Source organism: Tinamus guttatus, unplaced genomic scaffold (genome assembly GCF_059628265.1).
Source record: "Tinamus guttatus ecotype Peru unplaced genomic scaffold, ASM5962826v1 Tinamus_guttatus_pri_ptg000327l, whole genome shotgun sequence".
Classification (NCBI taxonomy): Eukaryota; Metazoa; Chordata; class Aves; order Tinamiformes; family Tinamidae; genus Tinamus; species Tinamus guttatus.
This window is the reverse complement of record NW_028288861.1, coordinates 2402283-2420556: the sequence shown is the minus strand read 5'-3', so window position 1 is coordinate 2420556 and position 18274 is coordinate 2402283. Positions and strand designations below refer to the sequence as shown.

The window sequence follows — 18274 nt, the reverse complement described above, 5'->3', positions numbered from 1 at the left end:
AAAATAATAGGTCTTTCTAGGTCTTTCTTCAAATGACTTATAAAACTAGAATGCTAGTTTTGGTCTTGTTTTGTTTTCTTCCAGGATTCCCCAGAATTCGATTTACTATTTGAAAATGCCTTTGACCAATGGGTAGCAAGCACAGCCTCAGAAAAATGCACATTCTTTCAGGTTCTTCATCACACTTGTCAGCGGTACCTTACAGACAAGAAGCCAGAATTTATCAATTGTCAGTCTAAAATTATGGGAGGTAAGTCAAATAAAGCTGCAATGCTTTGTGCAGTTGGCCATGGAGGGATGATTCCCACACATGTGGAGGTGTGTACATACATAACTTTTATTGTATATCCAAGGACACACTTCTTTAGGAAAGAACTTTTTAAAGGAATGAAATCACCAGTGGGATTCTGTGGGGATCTTTGATGTGGTTCATATATTCACTTAATGTAAATTGTCTGAGACTGAGAAAAATATTTGAGGAAAGTGTTAGTGCTCGATTTTCTCAGTGTTCTTCCATAGACAACTTTGACTTCTGTCAGAAGTAGGAGACTGATTTTGTTCTTTGATGTGACACAGTATACACAGTCTTATGTTTTGGTTAATACTGCTATTAGTTTTCAGCTTATAAATCTGTCTTTTGCATATTATATGTCGATATATGTTGAAGCATACATTATGCACCTATATACGCATATATGTGTGTATATATAGTGCAACTGAAATCGCTTAGTGTTTGTACAGAGGAGGAAAAAAGTGAAGTTGCTGTAGACAGCTTATTTCTGAGCCCATTACTGGATGCTTGTATTAAGCATTTATATTAAAAATATAAAGAACTGCTTGCTCAAGGGAATGAGCGTGGTTGGTCACAGGAATGAGCAGTCATTCAGCTGAGAGATGGAATAGCTGTAACAGTCTAATAAGTTAAGCGTAATATTTTCCCTGGAAAAAGCTTTCCTGTCTGATCCCGTGTTTTTATTTTATTTTCTCTGAAAAGTATAGCACGTAAATAGTATGTGTATTTTTACCTTTCATTCTCCACTGATTTTGGTCTTTCCTATTGAGCAAGCATTGATGCTCTCCCTCCCTGCATAGACAAATACCACCACCACAAAAAGAGCCAATCGTTATTGATACTACAGCTATTTTATCAGCAACAAGCTAATGTCTCAATCTTATTGAAGTAGTATATTTCAAGAATTATCTGTGTATAAAATAGGAATTTCTATATCAAGGAAATATCATAAAGTTGATAAAAATTTTGAGACATATGTATCTTTTTCACAAATACTTTGAATATGATGGTTTGAAAAAAAAAAAAAAAAAAAAAAAAAAAAAAAAAACAGAATAAGATTTTTAAGTTCAACAGGGTATCTGCTTTTTCCCCATTTTCTGCCTTCCTCCTCTTTCCTAGTCAAGGTCTTTTTTAGCCTTGCAAAGTGATTTTTTTTTTTTCTTTTTTTTCCCAAAAGTGATGTTAGTTTATTCATGTCACTTCTAATGACAACAAATATTTCAGGTTATGTTGGTTACCTTTCATACTTCCTTTCATAAAAGACTATATAACCTTATAATTGATATTGTTAACGCAGTATCAGCATCATGATAATGTCACTCGATCAGTTGATATTTTATTAATACCAAAAATGAGTATGTAATAATTTCACCTAGGAAATAGGCAAAGTTTTCTGAGTAAAGCCATGAGGAATATATTAACAGAATAAATTGATCTGGTATTTGTAACACCATTGCAGTCACCAGATTATGCTTCTTGGTCTATATATGGATTGGAAGGGACACTGATCTTTTTTTTTTTTTTTTTTTTTTTTTCTCAAGAGTTTGGTGACACATATTCTTTTTATTATTGTTTCCAGAACTTGCTGAAACGCAAGTCTTCCAAGACCTTTTACAGGTTTTTCTCTACCAGAATTCCAGGCATTGTCTAAGGCATTTAGTAGATTTTTAAACATCCTCAATAGTTGTCCCATTGGGGAAAAAATAATTACTGAACACAGATTGGTTAGTGAATAATGGTGTAATATTTTTTGGCAGTGGCCAAGATTAAATGAATGAAGATGTCAGAAAAAGTGAAAAAGTGACAGAGATCCAAGCAGTGTTCGACAGTACATGCTGGCAAAGCTATTTTGATCACTCATTGATGCTATTCAAACACCTGACAGAAACGCCGCTGTATGCAGCGCATATATTCTGTAATATATATGATACTCGATTCTTCAAGCCATTCTGTGTTCAGGTGCCCTGGCACCACAGTTGCAGCTTGAAATTGTGGTCTGAGTATGCAGAATTTGCAGCAGTAAAGCTTCAGCATTTGGCCATCAAGCACCACCTCATGTTCTTCCAGTATCTCCTTCCATGCGTTTAGCTCTGGACGTAGCATCCATTGCCCATAAGCAGCAGAAAATGATGATTTGCATTTCAAAGTCCCTTCTCTCCTAGTATGATCTCATCTAAAGTTTGGAAAGTTTTTGTTTTGTTGATTTTTTTTTTCAAAAGAAAAAAATAACTTTGTTCCCATCAAAGTTGTATGAAACCATATAGGTTTTTTTTTTTTCTGTTAGTTCATTAATGCCAAGAACAGAAGTATGTAGATAGCTAGTTGCGGAAAATATTCTCTTTGCAAGCTTTAACATAAGTATAATCAAATATAGGGAAAAATGTAGGATATGTTTGGAAACAGAGACTATGAAGATCTGTGACATAAAAGTTATCAAGAATTTCCCTGAAATATAATGAATTAGTAGTTTATGTTGTTGTAGGTGAAATACGGACTTCTACCTTTAGCTCATCTGCTGATTATAGTGACTTTATTTCCTTCCTGGGGATTCATCTGCTGATAGCTTTCCTGGATTTAGGAGGTCATTAATAAAATAGAAAGTAGGCGGCTAATATTGAAATGAATCCTTTACCTATCATGTAAAGCTCAGCTGCTTTCTATGAAAGCTTCATTGTATTTATTTTATTAAATTTCCAATAAATTTGTGGCTGTCATTGAAATAGACCCAGCACATCAGTCTCAGGTATTCCAAAGAAGTCTCCGAGGGCACTAATTTTTCAGCTTCACCTGGAGGCATCACACAGGAGAGACCTTTTCTGCTTATTATGTATTGATTGAGAACAAAATTCTCCACTTTTTGCTTCAGAATTAAGAAATACAGCAGTATACTTGTTTGGCAAAAGATCTTCCGAAATAAGGGTTTGCTTGTACTCTTTTTGTTTAAGGATTTTGATATGGAGTAATTTTATAGGTTTCTTTATTATTTTGATTTTCATCTTTTTTTATATATGTGGTTGTACATTAAATTTTAAAATCTGTTCTGTTTATAGGTTCCTTGTAATTTAGTGTATGATAGCCTGTATCTCCTAGTAGCTGTAGTCAGTGTACTGTCTGTGTGGCTGGAGTAGCAAAAGAACTTGTGTGGGCTTGTAATATTACAGTTGAAGAGAGCATAATTATAATAATAATAATTCTTACATAATCTTACATTGTTAGAAGTAAAAGCTAGCAATTTCAGTCAGATTTATCTGTAAGTGAATTTGTGTTTATGCAGTTATATGTGATTATTTTAGTTGGTAGTAAAGAGCTGTTAAGAATGTGGGAGGAAACTGTTGTTTTAAACTGTTTACAATAATCTTGGGAAAATATGTGGGTTTTGAGTGAAGGGATGCAGTTTTCTTTATCTGATGTCAACCTTATTTAATCCACTTATGCTGACATTAATAGAAATCTTCCTATCATCTTCCAAAAAGCAAATATTTCAGCTCACATATGAACCTTTTATCAAAGAAAAGGATGCATTATCCTCTCTAGAAATAGAGATCTTTGCTCTAGTATGCACAAAATTCAACCTGAAATAAAATCATGGAAAAAGGGACACAGATTTGGCTTCTGTTTTCATTTATGTTCAGTCCAATACAGGATAAAATTGTTGTAAATGTCTATCAGTAAATATATGTTTTAATTTCTTTCTTTTTGTATTATTGTTCTTTGTCAGTTTCTGTATTACCGCTATTAATCGTGAAGCCACATCTAAAACAACTAGCTTTTGATAAACTTGCTGGGATATCCCCTCCTGATTGTGGAACAGCCTGCCTTTCACGTGTTGTTTATGGCACAGCAGGGCTGCAGCTATATGCTAGCCCGGCAGTTGGAGGTGAGCGGAAAATTTCTGCCACCTGCAGATCAAGTATAGATAGATCAAGTATATAGATATAGTCAAGCCCAGACTAATTCTTCACATAACATTTGAGCTGAGGACTTGACCTTCCTATTTCTGGATAGATCCCTGTGATAGTGTCTCGCACCCCTTAAACAAGAGTGTGGGGCCTTTATGAATAGAGAGTTGCTGCCACCTTTGGATGCATGCTAGAAATGCATAATTCTGGAAGAGGAACCAAGAGCTCAAGTTGCAGGATGATGATGATTTTCTTATAACTTTGTTTTGTGCTTTACACTTTAGTTTTAAGAATCATTCTGCCACTTTAATTAAAATAGTCTTAGGAGTATGCAGAAATGTTACTTTGCCTACAAAACCTGTTCTCCCAAAGAGTTGGCAGGAGTTGCTGATAGATCATCCTTTCTCTTCCAAGAATACATTGCCAGTGTGAGAGTGGTAATGTGAGGGTGGTTCATCAGGTATTGGCTCATCTTAGCCAAAAACTGTCTAGAAACATTCATTCATAGAGTTTTCAATAATTTTCTGGGCTTATTTGAAGATGGATTTTCAATATGGAAAATCCAGTTTACGTTCAGCTTTTTTAGAACGTTTTGGAAAGTCAAAAATCGCATCTTTCTTTCAAATATATATAAAGGCAAACATCTTACTGAGTGAATGAAAATTTACCTTGGAATTAAGATGGAGAGAAAGACAACAGATTTTAGCTTTTCTTTTTATATTTCTAATGCTCGTTATTTTTACCTATCTTTCACTCACTCAGTTGAGTGTATTCTTGAAATGGTTTAATTGGAAGTTAATTCTCATGCAGATGACTGTACTGTATCACTTCATTTTGATATGTTGCCATTTTAAAGTTAATGACATAAATCTTATTTTGTAGTTTCCATAGAGAAAACTTCTTTGCATTTTGTTGATTTATTTCTTGCCAATTTATAACCAAAAATTTTTTTTTCCTTTGAAATAATTAAGATCACTGTCACATTACAGAATGAAATTAGAAATGGATTTTTTCCTGCCAAAAACCATTTTAAGTGCCTTCTTTTCTCCCCTGTGTATTCAAGTCAAGATTCATTCAGCTTTACCATTTTTATTTAGCGGAAAGTGTCTTGGTTATCTTAACACAGAAGCAGTGTGTCGAGATTTAGATGGTATGAATATTTGAGTGCTTGTTCTGTAGAAATATTGCATACAATCAAAGCTCTAAAATAGCTTTCTAAAACTGTGAATGAGCAAGAAGATACGACTTTTACAAGAGTATACTGTAGGAGTACCTAAAATCAAAAGGGACATTAATCATTGCAGATGAGGTTTGATTTCTTTTTAATCTATAAAATACCGAGATTATATTCAGAAATCAGTAAGGAATATATTTTTGTAGACCTTTCTCCCTTCTCCTTTAGAAAAAGTCAGAGGAATTCAAGATTATCCCAGTTACCAGTTTTAGGGCACAAGTTTTGTATCAGATTATCATGTCTGGATGTTTAGAAAGCCATAACAGATGTTGGTGTTTTTGTGATATTGTCTCATTTTAGAAGCTTCTGGTAATAGTTTGTGGCATTTATTCGTACAACTGAAGTACCTGTCAGGTTCGTGTTTAAACGTTTCAAATTTAAAGTAAATTGCTCAGTTTGTAGGGTTTAAAAAATATGTTGATAAAGAATTGATTGTGTTGATTATTGTACTGATAGCTTATCAGCAAAATACAGTTGAAGACCTATCCTAACATCAATTACAACATTGAAAAACATCACTAAGTAGATGAAGTATAGAAAATGAATTTTCTGAATTATGTAAATGACCTGTGAGATTGACTCTTAGTCTTCATTTTGTTTAGTTTATTTTTTTGTATTTTAATTGTTTATTTCTAATGTCTGCAATTTTGTCTAAACTTTAAGCCCTAATGCTGCTATATCTTATAGGCTGAAAATCATCAGAACTATATGGTAAGGAGAAACACTAAAAGGAAATAAAGTGTGTGAATGTAATTGGCCTGAAAGAGAGAGCTAATATTTCATCCTCTTTTAAGGGACATTTATTAATCATAAAAACAAGACAAAAATATCAAAGCTAGGAAGAAACAAATCTGAAAATATGCTTGGATTGCAAAAGGCATTGCTTTAATGTACTGCTGATAGGAAATCATTTAATACTTAACTGTGTATATTTTTGACTATAAGGAATCATAATATTTTTAATTAGCAAAATTTGAGAGTAGTCTATTATGCGTTTTTTTTCTCCTTTTCATCAATAATGAAACCAGTAATTTTTAAGGTTTAGAAGATGTTCGATTAGCGTGTTGTTAGTTATTTCAGCTTGCCTATTGCAATACTACATTCCTTTAACAAGGTGGTGATGCATGCTGCTAGATACAGGAGTAGATTGGCCCCTAGTCTGATCCGATTTGGCAGGTCTATTAACTTACTTGCCATTCTCTTTCTCTTTTTAAATAACATAGAATTGGTATGTAATGCATTTGTGCTGAGCTGCTGTTGTAACTGTGGTACGTTCTAACATCTTTAAGCTGTATGCTTGTGCATATTTTCTTTCACTGTGTGTATGCATCTGCATAAATATTTTCCTGGAAGTTGCATTTAAATGGAATGTGTTGTTGTTTGTGGCTCAAGGGGTTAGTGTTGGTTTTGGTGCATAAGAAAGTTCTCCTTGGGGGGAAAAAAAAAGGTTTTGTGAAGAAAAGAAGTGAAAGTGAGTAACTTGTAAAAATAAATTTAGCATAGAGGCCAATGAATTTCTCAGTATCTTTGAAACGCTCCCTACAAGGAGTCAATTTGCTGTGCTTCCTTAAAGGAAATTGCTGACAATTTAGCTGACAAGAAGTTAATATATTTCTTGGCTTCTTAGTAGAACCGGTATCTTATGAGTCAGTATCTTATTCAGCTCTTGTTTCTGTAAGTCTTAACTGAGAACTACTGAGGTGTGTTTTGCCCATGAGGTGTAATAGTTATTTATTTTGAACATAATTAGAAATAATGGTACTGTGTTGATAGTATTGTAGTATTGATACCAATTTTGTAGTATTTGGTAGCCAAATAGACTCTTCAAGAAGAAAATCTCTGCCATCTGAAGGTTCAACCATTTTTTTAAAAAAGTCTAAAATTCTGCCTTAGTGTTCCTGCAATCCAGAAAAAGCTTTTTAGTTTCCTCTTTAGATTACTGTTACTTTACTTAATACAGCTACCTTTCCTTGTCGGGAAAGAGAAGATACAAGTAGTAACTGAATATAAGTGCTTTGAAAACTTCTGTTGGAGACGTGTTCCTGTGAATTCAAGCCTATTTTTTAATATACATGAACTATTTAAGTCTTTGAGATGGAATTTTTGTAATTTTTTAGGTTATTTGAGACAAGGCAACTCAAATGAAGCTTTATATATCAGTTGCTGTTGAAAGGCCAGTGCTCCAGTCATCTTGTTGGAAAGTGCCAAAATGTCATTTGAGGTGCGTTGCTCAGAGCCATCTGGTGCTAACGAGACAGAGCACAGTTTCAGAGGTATCTTTGCTTTTCTGATTGTTTTTTGATTCTTTCCTGCTTCAGTCAGAATAGGTCTCGATCTCTCTCTGGAGTCACTAGTCATTCACCTGCGTCAAATCCTACATGTCAGGTTTTTTCATATACACTTCCATTCAAAGTCATGAATAAGGCAATAAAAATATATTGTTGCACGTTAAAGCATATATGAAGTGCAGACTATCTTGTGGCTGTATTCTATCAGTGTTTCCTTTGCAAAAAGTGTTCCAAACTTAGTGCCATCCTTACATCGTAACCACTGTATATATCCCCACCACCTGGGCTTCACAGCAAGGTTTTTTGGTTGTTGTTGGGGGTTTTTTTGTTTGTTTGTTTTTAACTTATTCTACCATAATAACAAAGGTCTTGTGAAGGATTTTAGTGTGTCCATCAGCTTTTAGTTTTCCTATTGATGTAAGAATGCATGGAAGACTTTGTGTTGTTTTGGCTAGTCTCATTATTATTAGCCTTATTTCTGATTGTACACACATTATGTTTTAATTTGTAACATTTGTAGTACATGAGCAGTTTATTTTTTTCTGCATGACCATGGCCTAAGTTTTGCCTTCCTGTAAGCTTGGTGTTTTAGAATTCATTATACAGAAAACTCTTGCTACTGTGGCCAAAAATTCAGGATTGCTTTTTCTTTGATACATGTTCTTGCAGTGCAGACTACCTCGAAGTAGATCATGGGTGACCTTCTCAGGTGCAAGATTTTCCCAAAAGTGAAATGGAACATAGTACGTAAATGTTGGAAGAGTCTGAGATAAACCTGTATAAAGATGATGCAAACAACACCAGTTAAACTATAATCTGCTGTTCCAGAAGTTCTTGGAACTGGGGGGAGTGAAGGAGGGAAAAAAAAGGAAGAGCTGTTCAGCAGCAGAGATGCTTTGGAGGGTTCGTTTGGCTCCAAAATGTAATACTCAAAAATTAAATAAATAAATATCATTTCTAGGTCATCGGGAGAGCAAAACCTGAGCTTTCCCTCTGTAATCAGACTGCAGGCTAAGTGCCTCTCTGGAAGAGGAAAAAGTAGAAATTCCATATCTTCCTTCCTTTCTTCTCTGAACAAATGCTTGTACTATAGTGATTTTTTTTGCCTGGCTGGCTAGAGCTTTTAAGTATCGTGAGTATTCATGTAAGATATGAGGCAAATCGAGGTAAAAATTCACATCTCTCAGATTTAAATAAGATTCATTCAGATATAATTGATATATAAATTGCTAAGAAAAAGCGATTGTACTAGGAAAGATATGTTTCATTCTAAGCATTTTTTCCAGACTTGTGACATACATAAATCTTTCTTAAGCAATCCCAATTCTGGTTTTACACAGCCTGAATCAGCCTCGTTGTCCTCCTCCAATCAATTTACTGTTCTGACTTTTACTGTGAATTTCAAAGAATTGTTGTGCTTCTTACACATATGATAGATGAGTAAAGTATGTAAGAAATAGAAGTAACTTAATTGTCGTTGTTAGTATCTCTCAATCTGACTGAAGTCAGTAAGGGAAGGGAAGAAATAAAAATTTTAGATGCAGTATTCCACAGGTTAAGCATGGTTGTCTGAAGATCAAATATCTGGCTTCTATCTAACTTGCAACTGCAGATATCTTCATTAAAGTGAAAATGAATCATTAATAATGGGCAGATGAACGTGGAGCTCAGTTACATCCAAGCTCTGCAGATGCTGCTGGAAATATGTAGCTGGAATGAGCACAGTTGCTCCTAAGTGCCCATGCACTAGCTGGCCCACACTGGAGGGTTCCTTTCCCTTCATTTACAGCTACTTGGAAATGTTCATCTCTGCCTCTAACCTAATAGAAACAGGAATGCTAAATTAGCAGCCCTTCAGTGACCAGCGCACATTAGGTAGAAGACGTCTCATTCTGGAAAGAGCTGTCACACTTGTAGATTTTTGAGGAAGTCCTCAGAACAGTTAGAGGAAATGGTAAACCAATGTTAGCATCAAGCAAATATATATAAACGCGTACAGAAATAAAATCTTGAAACAGGCACATGACAACAGTAATTTTTATCAAACTTGGATTTTGAAAACTGTTGTTTGAGATTGACAACTAAAACCAAATCCAGTACTAGAAGTCATATTGTGTGTAGGTTGAAGATTAAGTGGTGCTCTCCTGGGTTTGGATTCTATTTGCATACATAGAGAAGCTTCAGTATTTAATAATGGAAAGAACCCAGTAATAATTCTGTCCTTAAAAACTTTAATTACTGATTGTCTTAAATTACATTTTCCCTTGTTTAATGAAATTCAGATTAATCATTCAGACTAATTAAATATCTAATCAAGTTTGAATTACAAAATTAATCTGTTTTGGATAAAATATATTAAGAAAGTAGAAGGGTTCTTTAGCTTTTGTTTTACTGAGCTCTTATTACAGATAATTGAATAGATGCCTGTGGTGGGGAAGGCAGTAGTATATCTGTCGCAAAGGAGGAGCAGGAGCAGTTGTGAAGTTGCTGAGGGAGCTGGTCGGTGGCATTGCACCCTGCTGCCTTTCAAAGGTGGGAGGAGGACAGCAGGGCAGTCCATGCTTCCTCAGGAAGGCTATGGAGCAAATCCTTGTGAAAGTTGTTTTCTAGCTGCCTATATAGAGGAGAAATTCCACAGGTAGAACAGATTTGCCTTCCGCGATGAAGTGCCTGGCTCACGGGACGAAGGTCGAGCTGTTATTATTTTCCTTGGCTTTGGCAAAGTGTTCCTTATTGTCTCCTACAGCATCATTTTAGTGGACCTGGGAAAATACAGACTTAATGAATGGAAAAATGATGATTCTGTGTGGTGCGTCTGAGGTGCGTTAAGAATAGGTAGATAAAAAAAAAAAAACACACAAGCTTGACCTAAAATTACTGCTTATCCTGAAAGTTTTCCCAATATTGAGTTAACTTGCTAGTAAGGGATTATAAAGCTGCTTATAACTAAGCAAAGAATTTAAGTGACCTCTTCTGTAAGTTACAAGGAGCCTCATTAGTATAAAATGGAAATCAAAAAGAAGGGCGATTCACTGATTCACTTTCAAAAGTTCCTTCTGAAGCTACGTTCTCACTGTGGTTCCGCTTAAGGATGCAATAGATAAACTGTCAAGCAGTATTAAAACCTAGCTGTGACTAGAAATAGAACAGAAAAACTCTTAAAGTCTCTTTTGCTACTGTTTTACAAGAAACATAGAACATTAGTCTCTCTTTTTTTACTGCTTTCAATATTTGTCTTTCGTAATCTTAAGCTGTTTTTGCAATAAATGTTTTGACGCAACTTAGGAGGAGAAATAATGCTATACTGCACAGTTTTATTTACTTTTTCAGAGCATTTTCCCACTTTATAAAGCATCTCTGCAGTGCTTCCCTTTTCTCAAGGAACTGCTCATTCTTAATAATTCTACACCTTCCTCCTCTCTTTTGAGGCCTTTAGCTTTTTTTAATATTTTAATTGTGCAGTTCATTTGACTCTGAAGTAATAAAGTACATGCAGTAAAAAAAGCATGGAAGTCAAGAAAAAAAGGCATTTTTTGTTCGCAATTCTTGTTTCCTGACATCTATTGAACTTTTCACTAAAAGTGAACCAGTATATCTAAGCGTGAATAGTATGTGTAGACATGTAGAATACATGTGCTGTGATATAGGTGGTTTTGCTGATGAATTTCAACTGATGGTCATGCGTTTAACCCTGCTTTATTCAGTGACACAAGTCCAGTTTTTATGCATTTCAAGGGGAACCATAAATATATCCTTTAAAAAAAATGTGTTAAGCAGAACTCGTTAACTTTCATAGCTAATTACATTAATTTGCTTCTCAGCAGCAGGGAGTTGCTAAATGCTATGTTAATATATACACAATTAAAAGTCAAATGCCTGTGTTTACAAATCAGTCACTGTAAAGTCTTAACACTGATGTACGGATAAAGCCCTGGGTTGAACTGAAGTGTTTTTGACATAGCTAATAGAGAATGTGATGAACCTTTATGAAAGTATGTTAAAACAGATCATTCAAACGAGCAACAATTATCTCTCTGGAGATCAATTAATTTATTTATCTAGTAGCTTGGTCCCTGATTTATGGCAGTCTCTGTGTATTCTTGTGTATGGCAGTCTCTGTATGCTGTGTTAAGAATGTTAACCAAAAAGTTAAAAATGAGCCTGGAAGGAGCCTTCTGCAAGGCCTTGTTACTTCAGGTTTGGTGTCCCTTATCAAGTAAAGCTTTAGGATCGCTGATGCTCTTCCACTGTTTTTGCTGCTTTGGATTCTGACACATTGTGCATTATTATACAGATCATTAATTTAATTTTCTAAGGGGAAAGGGCAGTTTAATTCCAAGAGTCTATATTTCACTATAAAAATAAACTAAAATGACTCAGCTGCTGCTAAGCAGTTTGAATTGATTTGGAAGTGTGAATATTGATTTTCTCTGGGCAGACAACTTCAGATAATAACACAAAAGTACCACAGGAGAAGCTGTAATAGCAACCAGTTGTTAAGCCACTTGCTTGGGTAAATTTATTGGAAATAAATTACTGGTATGTTTTCATCAAAACAAAATTAAACTAATGAAAGACACTGAACCAAGCTCATCATCCTTTTTGATGTGTTTTATTTCAGACTGAAATAGCCCCAAACATACACGTTTCGCTGATACTAGCATTAATAGCAATGTAATACTTGAACACAATATAAATATGTATTTCCCCCATGTTATCTGGTAGTGTTTCCTTCACGTAGCCTGTGATAAACAGATACTCTCAGACAGAAAATGCTGCGTGCTTGCCCTTAATTGAAACTTGGAAAATTATTTCACAAATGGACAGAATATGTAACATCAAACTCTTCATGGAAACAAAAGAGGAAAGTTAAAGATGGTTATCACTTGATGGCAAGGGATAGGATGGATGTATTTCAGGCACTTCTATAATTCAGTCACGGAAGTAGTTTTGGAGATTTTGAATAACAATGGTTATTTCCTGAAGAGTAGCTTAAACATTCTGCAGGAAAAAATGTTACTTTCTTTTTCCATAGGAATAAAAGTACATCTCCAATACATCTAGTACAAGCAGGTGCACATATGCTTGCAGGGATGCTACTATAAGGACTAGGCATAGCCATATCAAGTCCTCTGCAAATACAGATGGAATTCAGTAGACTACAAAAGCATGGATTTCAGTGTTAAAGTCCATTCTTCTCTGCTAAAAATACTTATGTGGAAAATATAAATGCAGTCCTCCATTCCAGACAACAACAAAATTCTGTAGGTGTCTCGCATCCTATACATTCCACTAATGGGAGAAGTGTAACACTATTGGTGTCAATGAAATCAGGCATTCTTTGGTATGTCTTATGTGGACTCATTCTGTGTGAGTTAATACAAGATATAAGTAGGTTCTTAGATCCTCGCCCTGGTGCCCAGCTCTGTAGTTTGATACTAGTTGTTGAGAAGAAGTTGGTAGTTTTTTTTTTTTTAGTTTTTTTTTTTTTTTTTTTTTAATCTTGAATTCATGCATGTGTGTGTAAGGGTAGCTCCTGCCCGTGTGGCTTTGTTCTGTAGGCTACTTGGAGCTAACTTTGGTTTCATTCTCTATTATTTGTTTGCAGTATCCAAGGAAAGAACTATTAACTGTAAAAACAGCCTGAATGGGTCTTTTGTTCTTGTTTTGCATTAAGGAACTGTTAAAAAATCAACCATCAAATTAAAGTTTGGGATTTGTTTTTTTTTACCTCAGAATATGAAAAAAGGTAGACTTCTTTTTTCTTTTTCTTTTCTTTTATTATTTCTTTAAAATTAACAGTAAAAGCAATGTGTATATTTTCATTCGTCTTTGCATGCCAGTAAGAACAACAAATAAAGGAAGACCGGGGTCGTGCTCAGTTCAGCTTTGTGTTAAACTAGTTTATAACTTTACCAGCAAAATTCACTGAGAATGTAATTTGTTTTATTATGTAGATGACCCTGCGTGTGCAGGGGGTTGGACTAGATGATTTCTAGAGCTCCCTTCCAACCTTAATGATTCTATGATTCAGAAGATGACACTATGCTAATAACACCTATCCAATGCTCCCTTATTTTCTGAGCATTATGTTGCAATACTGTCCTTCCTTACAACCTGTTAATAATATTGAGAGGGAAGACAGTAGCATGCTCCATTACCCCAAATGTAGCTAGATAAACTGTTGGATAACACATTAACTTCCAAACTGTTGGATAACACATTAACTTCCAAACTGTTGGATAACACATTAACTTCCAAACTGTTGGATAACACATTAACTTCCAAACTGTTGGATAACACATTAACTTCAGAACACTATGAATGAAAATGGTTGCTGCTAGTGCAATGGAAGCTCTGTCCGCGGGTCCCAGCGGTCTCTCCCGCCGTTGCAGGTAACAGCATTCTCCACTCGGCAGCGGACAGCGTGACGAGTGCGGTGCAGAAGGCAAGCCAGGCTTTGAACGAGCGTGGCGAAAGGTTAGGCCGAGCCGAAGAGAAGTCAGAGGAGCTCAAAAACAGCGCTCAGCAGTTTGCAGAAACTGCACACAAGGTAACGCTTTGGTGGGGCAAGGCTCTCCGTAGGTCAGGCTGTACCGTGCTTCGCTCTGAAGGGAATAAGCGCTAGGAAGAATTGCTCTCAGGCACTCTTTACAGGCAGCCTGCGCTTTCCCTGGTAGCTGTTCCTCATTTGCCTCTTTTTTGGTTTATAACTTATGTTGTATAACATCTCCAGTTCATAGATTGATTGCATTTGCACTTCATTTGTATGGGTAGTAAAAAAGGTAGTTACTTTTCTGTACCTTTCTAAAGCACGTGTTTAAAGGGCAGTTACAAGTAAGTTGTGTATGTGAGTTCCTGACATGTGTAGCAATTCAAAATCGGCTTAGGATTCATTTGCAAGTCAGCAGGCTTTATTAACGTTGATTTACTTTCTAATCAAATAAACTCATCATCCCACTACACTAGAAAGAAGTGCAATATACAGCCTTGCAGCTAGTCAGGCCTCAGCTACACTGCTGTACTTGTTGAATTTCTGTTAAAGTGTAAATCTGTGAGAAAAAATAACAATAAATATATATCTTTTATCTTAACAGGAAACACTCTTGCTGTTATTTTTCCTTTCAGTTTGAACTGAAATAATATAAGAGTTCCTGAAATGAAGGCAAATGTGTGTTATTTCCACCACACGTGAATATCTAGCTAATGGAAAACAAATTAAAAAAAAAATTAGATCAATTTGATTATGTTTTGGCAGCAAATCCCTTTAGTAGGTTTTATGCATTCCTGAATCAGCCTGGCAGTAGCTGTATTCAATTCATAATTCCTTTCCTTTAAAAACTCATATTTTGCAATTTTCATGTAAAATTCACTTGTAAATGTGCTTCTCTTCCGGATAACTGCATTTCGTAATAAATTTCATGGAACCACACCCCCCTAAAAGCATATTAGAAACATTTGGCTCTGATTGGCATCGAGATTAATGCACTGTTACCCTGATCTGATCTACAGCTGATTTGAAAATAATCATGTGTTTTCTCTCCCTGCAAATTCATATGTCCTGTGTTTTTGGATAGATACCTCAAAATGCAGTGTAGATTACCCCCATTAGAACTTAAGGTAGTGTAGGTGTTGGGAGTGTTGTTCCTCATCTTCCTATAACAGAAATCCCGGGGATTTTTTTGTGTGTGGGGAAAAAAGGTTGTGATTTGACTGTAGAAGGCAAAGGTGAATTCCTATGTGTGATTAAGTTTTTTATAAGCCAGCTACCAAATAAAATTTCAGAAATGCTCTTGCAGCAAAAATGAACAGTGGTGTCAGTAAATAATTTAAGATATTGTAATTTTATTACATCAAGTCCTAGAGACTCCTCTCCGGAGAAGAGACAAGACCATATGTAAGATAAAGGGCTGCAGATGTATCCCAATGTTCCGTGTATTTGCACCCTACTGATAAAAAAGCATGAGATAAAGCTCAGTCATGTTCATCTATCTAGCACAGTGCTCGCTCATGCTAAACTAAGAAATACAACAGTTTGGGGGAGATTAATATCAAATTAGTATTATTCTAATTAGCAGTGAGAATATATGGTGTCTTGCCTCGTTTCTGCTATTTTTGGTATTCCTGCCTGGGGCCTCCTTGAAGTATGCAGTTCTCATTTGCTGCAGTAGGCTATTTTGGATGGCAAAAGATTAGTAAAAGAAATCCCAGACTTCGATAAATAAAAGCTTACAGTTTAACTAAAGGGAAGAAAATGGAGATGGGGAAGATGAGATGAAAAAAAGAACACTTTTGTGTTAGTTATTGCCAATGACTATATTTCAGATACCTTCAATATATATTGTAAATATATATATCACGTAGCAAAGGGAGACTTTGCATATCCATTATAGCAAAGAGAAATTCTGTCTCCAAAGAAGTTCCCTATTTCAGGTACCTTTTAGATAATTCAGTTTCAGAACTCTTATGATCCTGAGTAGATGCATTAACTTGGCTTAGCTGTAGTTACATGTGATGTATTTCTAATTCTCTTTTTTTTTTTTTCTCTCCTTTCTCAGCTTGCCATGAAACACAAATGTTGAGATGCTGCCCAAAGTCAAAATCCACCCAAGAGGAACTGAAAAGCTAGGTTCACCAGTTTTTACAGGAGAATCCAGGCTTCCACGAGCTTTTTCCTTCCAGTTCAGTGGAGATAAGTTATTTCAGTTTCTGTGCCAGAAAAAAATATTGTATTTTTTACCTGTTAGGTTTATTTTTGTTCATTTTTTGTAAGATTGCTACACAATTCTGCAGTAGTACTTCCAGCCTGTATTTCAGGTATTACAGGAGCTAAAGCAACCAGGGAAAGCTGGACCAAATGATAGGTTGATCAGTATTAAACTAGGCATAGTCTTCCCCTGTACTTTTTCCTGGTATTGTACAGGAAAAAAAAATTAACTGGCTGTGGAAATAAAATCCAAAGAAGGGTTATGCTCTTTTCATTTCCTCTGGCGTTAGCAGAATGCCAGTGTTGGAATGAAACATCTGAGGTCATAAGTGTAGTGGAGAATAGACTGTTTTGTTATGGGAGAAAGAAAGCGATATTTCTTCTTCCAAATGTAGGAAGTTTTTCATGTGCCATTACCAGCCTTCAGTAAGGGATATCCGAATTACATAGGGGAATCTGTTACTCTGCTGCATTTTGAATATTTATGTTTTATCTTTCAGACAGATTATTTGAATTGTATAAAGAAACTTAGAGAATGTATGCTTAAGTTCTGGGAAAATGTGAATTTTACATCTGTGTGCGCATAGTTGTACCTCAACTCAATCTAGAATTTAGCAATCTAATTAAAGAAAAACACATTTCATTTTCTTTTTACCTGTGATTCTCTGCCTTTTAAAAGCCTATACAAATGAAAATGCACCATATTTTGAGTCACCTGTTCTGCATAAATTCTACAGTAAGAATATTTTGGAGGAAGAATTCAGAAATTTATCTGGTGAAAATGAGCTGACTTTTATTAGCTAGTCCTGATATTTTAAACTGGGATTTTGAAAAAGCATGTCTTAGTGTATTAGTTTTCAATATATATTATTGCTAGAAGAGAACTTGCCTACGGATGTTTCTCTTACAAAAATAAGATGGTTATTGTTCCATGACAGCTATATTCTTCCATGTCAGCTATATTTTTAGCATTCATTCTTATTTACTTCTAAAAGTAAATAAAAAAAAAAAAGAAAGAAGACAAAAAACAGAGAAGTTGCACTTTAAAAAAAAAAAAAAAAAAGGAAGCTAAAACAGAATTCTGCAGAAATTCTGGTAGAAATTTCAGCCTTTGTCTTTTAAAGATGTGTGCTCTTTAAAATCAATGCACTTCAGAATTTTCTGTCCTCATCTAACCGAAGAGCCAGAGATCTGGCATTATCTGAATGTACTGTAGTTTTCATTTTCATTGTAGACTTAAGATTTTTGCATTATTAATGACACTTTAAACAGTATAAAATCCTCAGAGCTGTGCTTGGAGTAGAGATGAAATCTTTTGTAGTAACTGAGAATAATTACTGCAAGATGAAATAACTGAAAATCTCTCATGGAAATATCTATATGGTAAGATAATTCTTGGCTTTTGGAAAATAATGAAACAAAATACATGAACTGAGTGGAACATGAGTGGTGCATTCAAATTTTGCTTTTTTTTTTTTCTGTAACTTAAATTATTTTGTGCCAATATTTTTTTCTTATTTCACACTGGGATTGAGAGGAAGAGGAAATCTCTCCTCTAGGTAGGACCATACAATCATTTCAGGGTCACCTTTAGCAATTTTTTCGACCTGCACTGACAACTGAAAAGGAATTTGGACACCTACGCATTACAAGTGGGAACAATGTTTTTTAAGCTGAACAATTAGTCGATCTACTTATGATTAATGCTTGTCCTGGAAATGTCAGTAGCTTTCTGAGAACTATTGTAATGAATGTGGATATTTGCAAATTTAGAAGTAAAAGTCTATTATTAGAAACTACATTTCTGCTAGAGACAAAACGTTAGTCTGTTTGAAAACAAAAAGAGGCGTGTTA

The 18274-nt window shown here is 35.0% G+C and overlaps 1 protein-coding gene across 3 annotated transcripts in view; it reads left to right on the top strand.

Moving 5' to 3' along the window:
• The window catches only part of STXBP6 (syntaxin binding protein 6), a 59874-nt gene extending 42635 nt beyond the window's left edge, over positions 1 to 17239 (top strand). Inside the window, exons 3-5 of one of the 3 annotated variants that reach the window (XM_088529275.1) lie at positions 172 to 250; positions 14109 to 14266; positions 16272 to 17239. In XM_088529275.1, coding sequence (XP_088385401.1) covers positions 172 to 250; positions 14109 to 14266; positions 16272 to 16295 — 261 coding nt within the window. In that variant the 3' untranslated portion in view covers positions 16296 to 17239. Of the gene's footprint in view, positions 1 to 84; positions 251 to 14108; positions 14267 to 16271 lie in introns of all 3 variants that reach the window. The other 2 variants (XM_010216316.2, XM_088529276.1) reach the window with 2 other exon arrangements.
• Positions 17240 to 18274: the final 1035 nt, after the last annotated feature.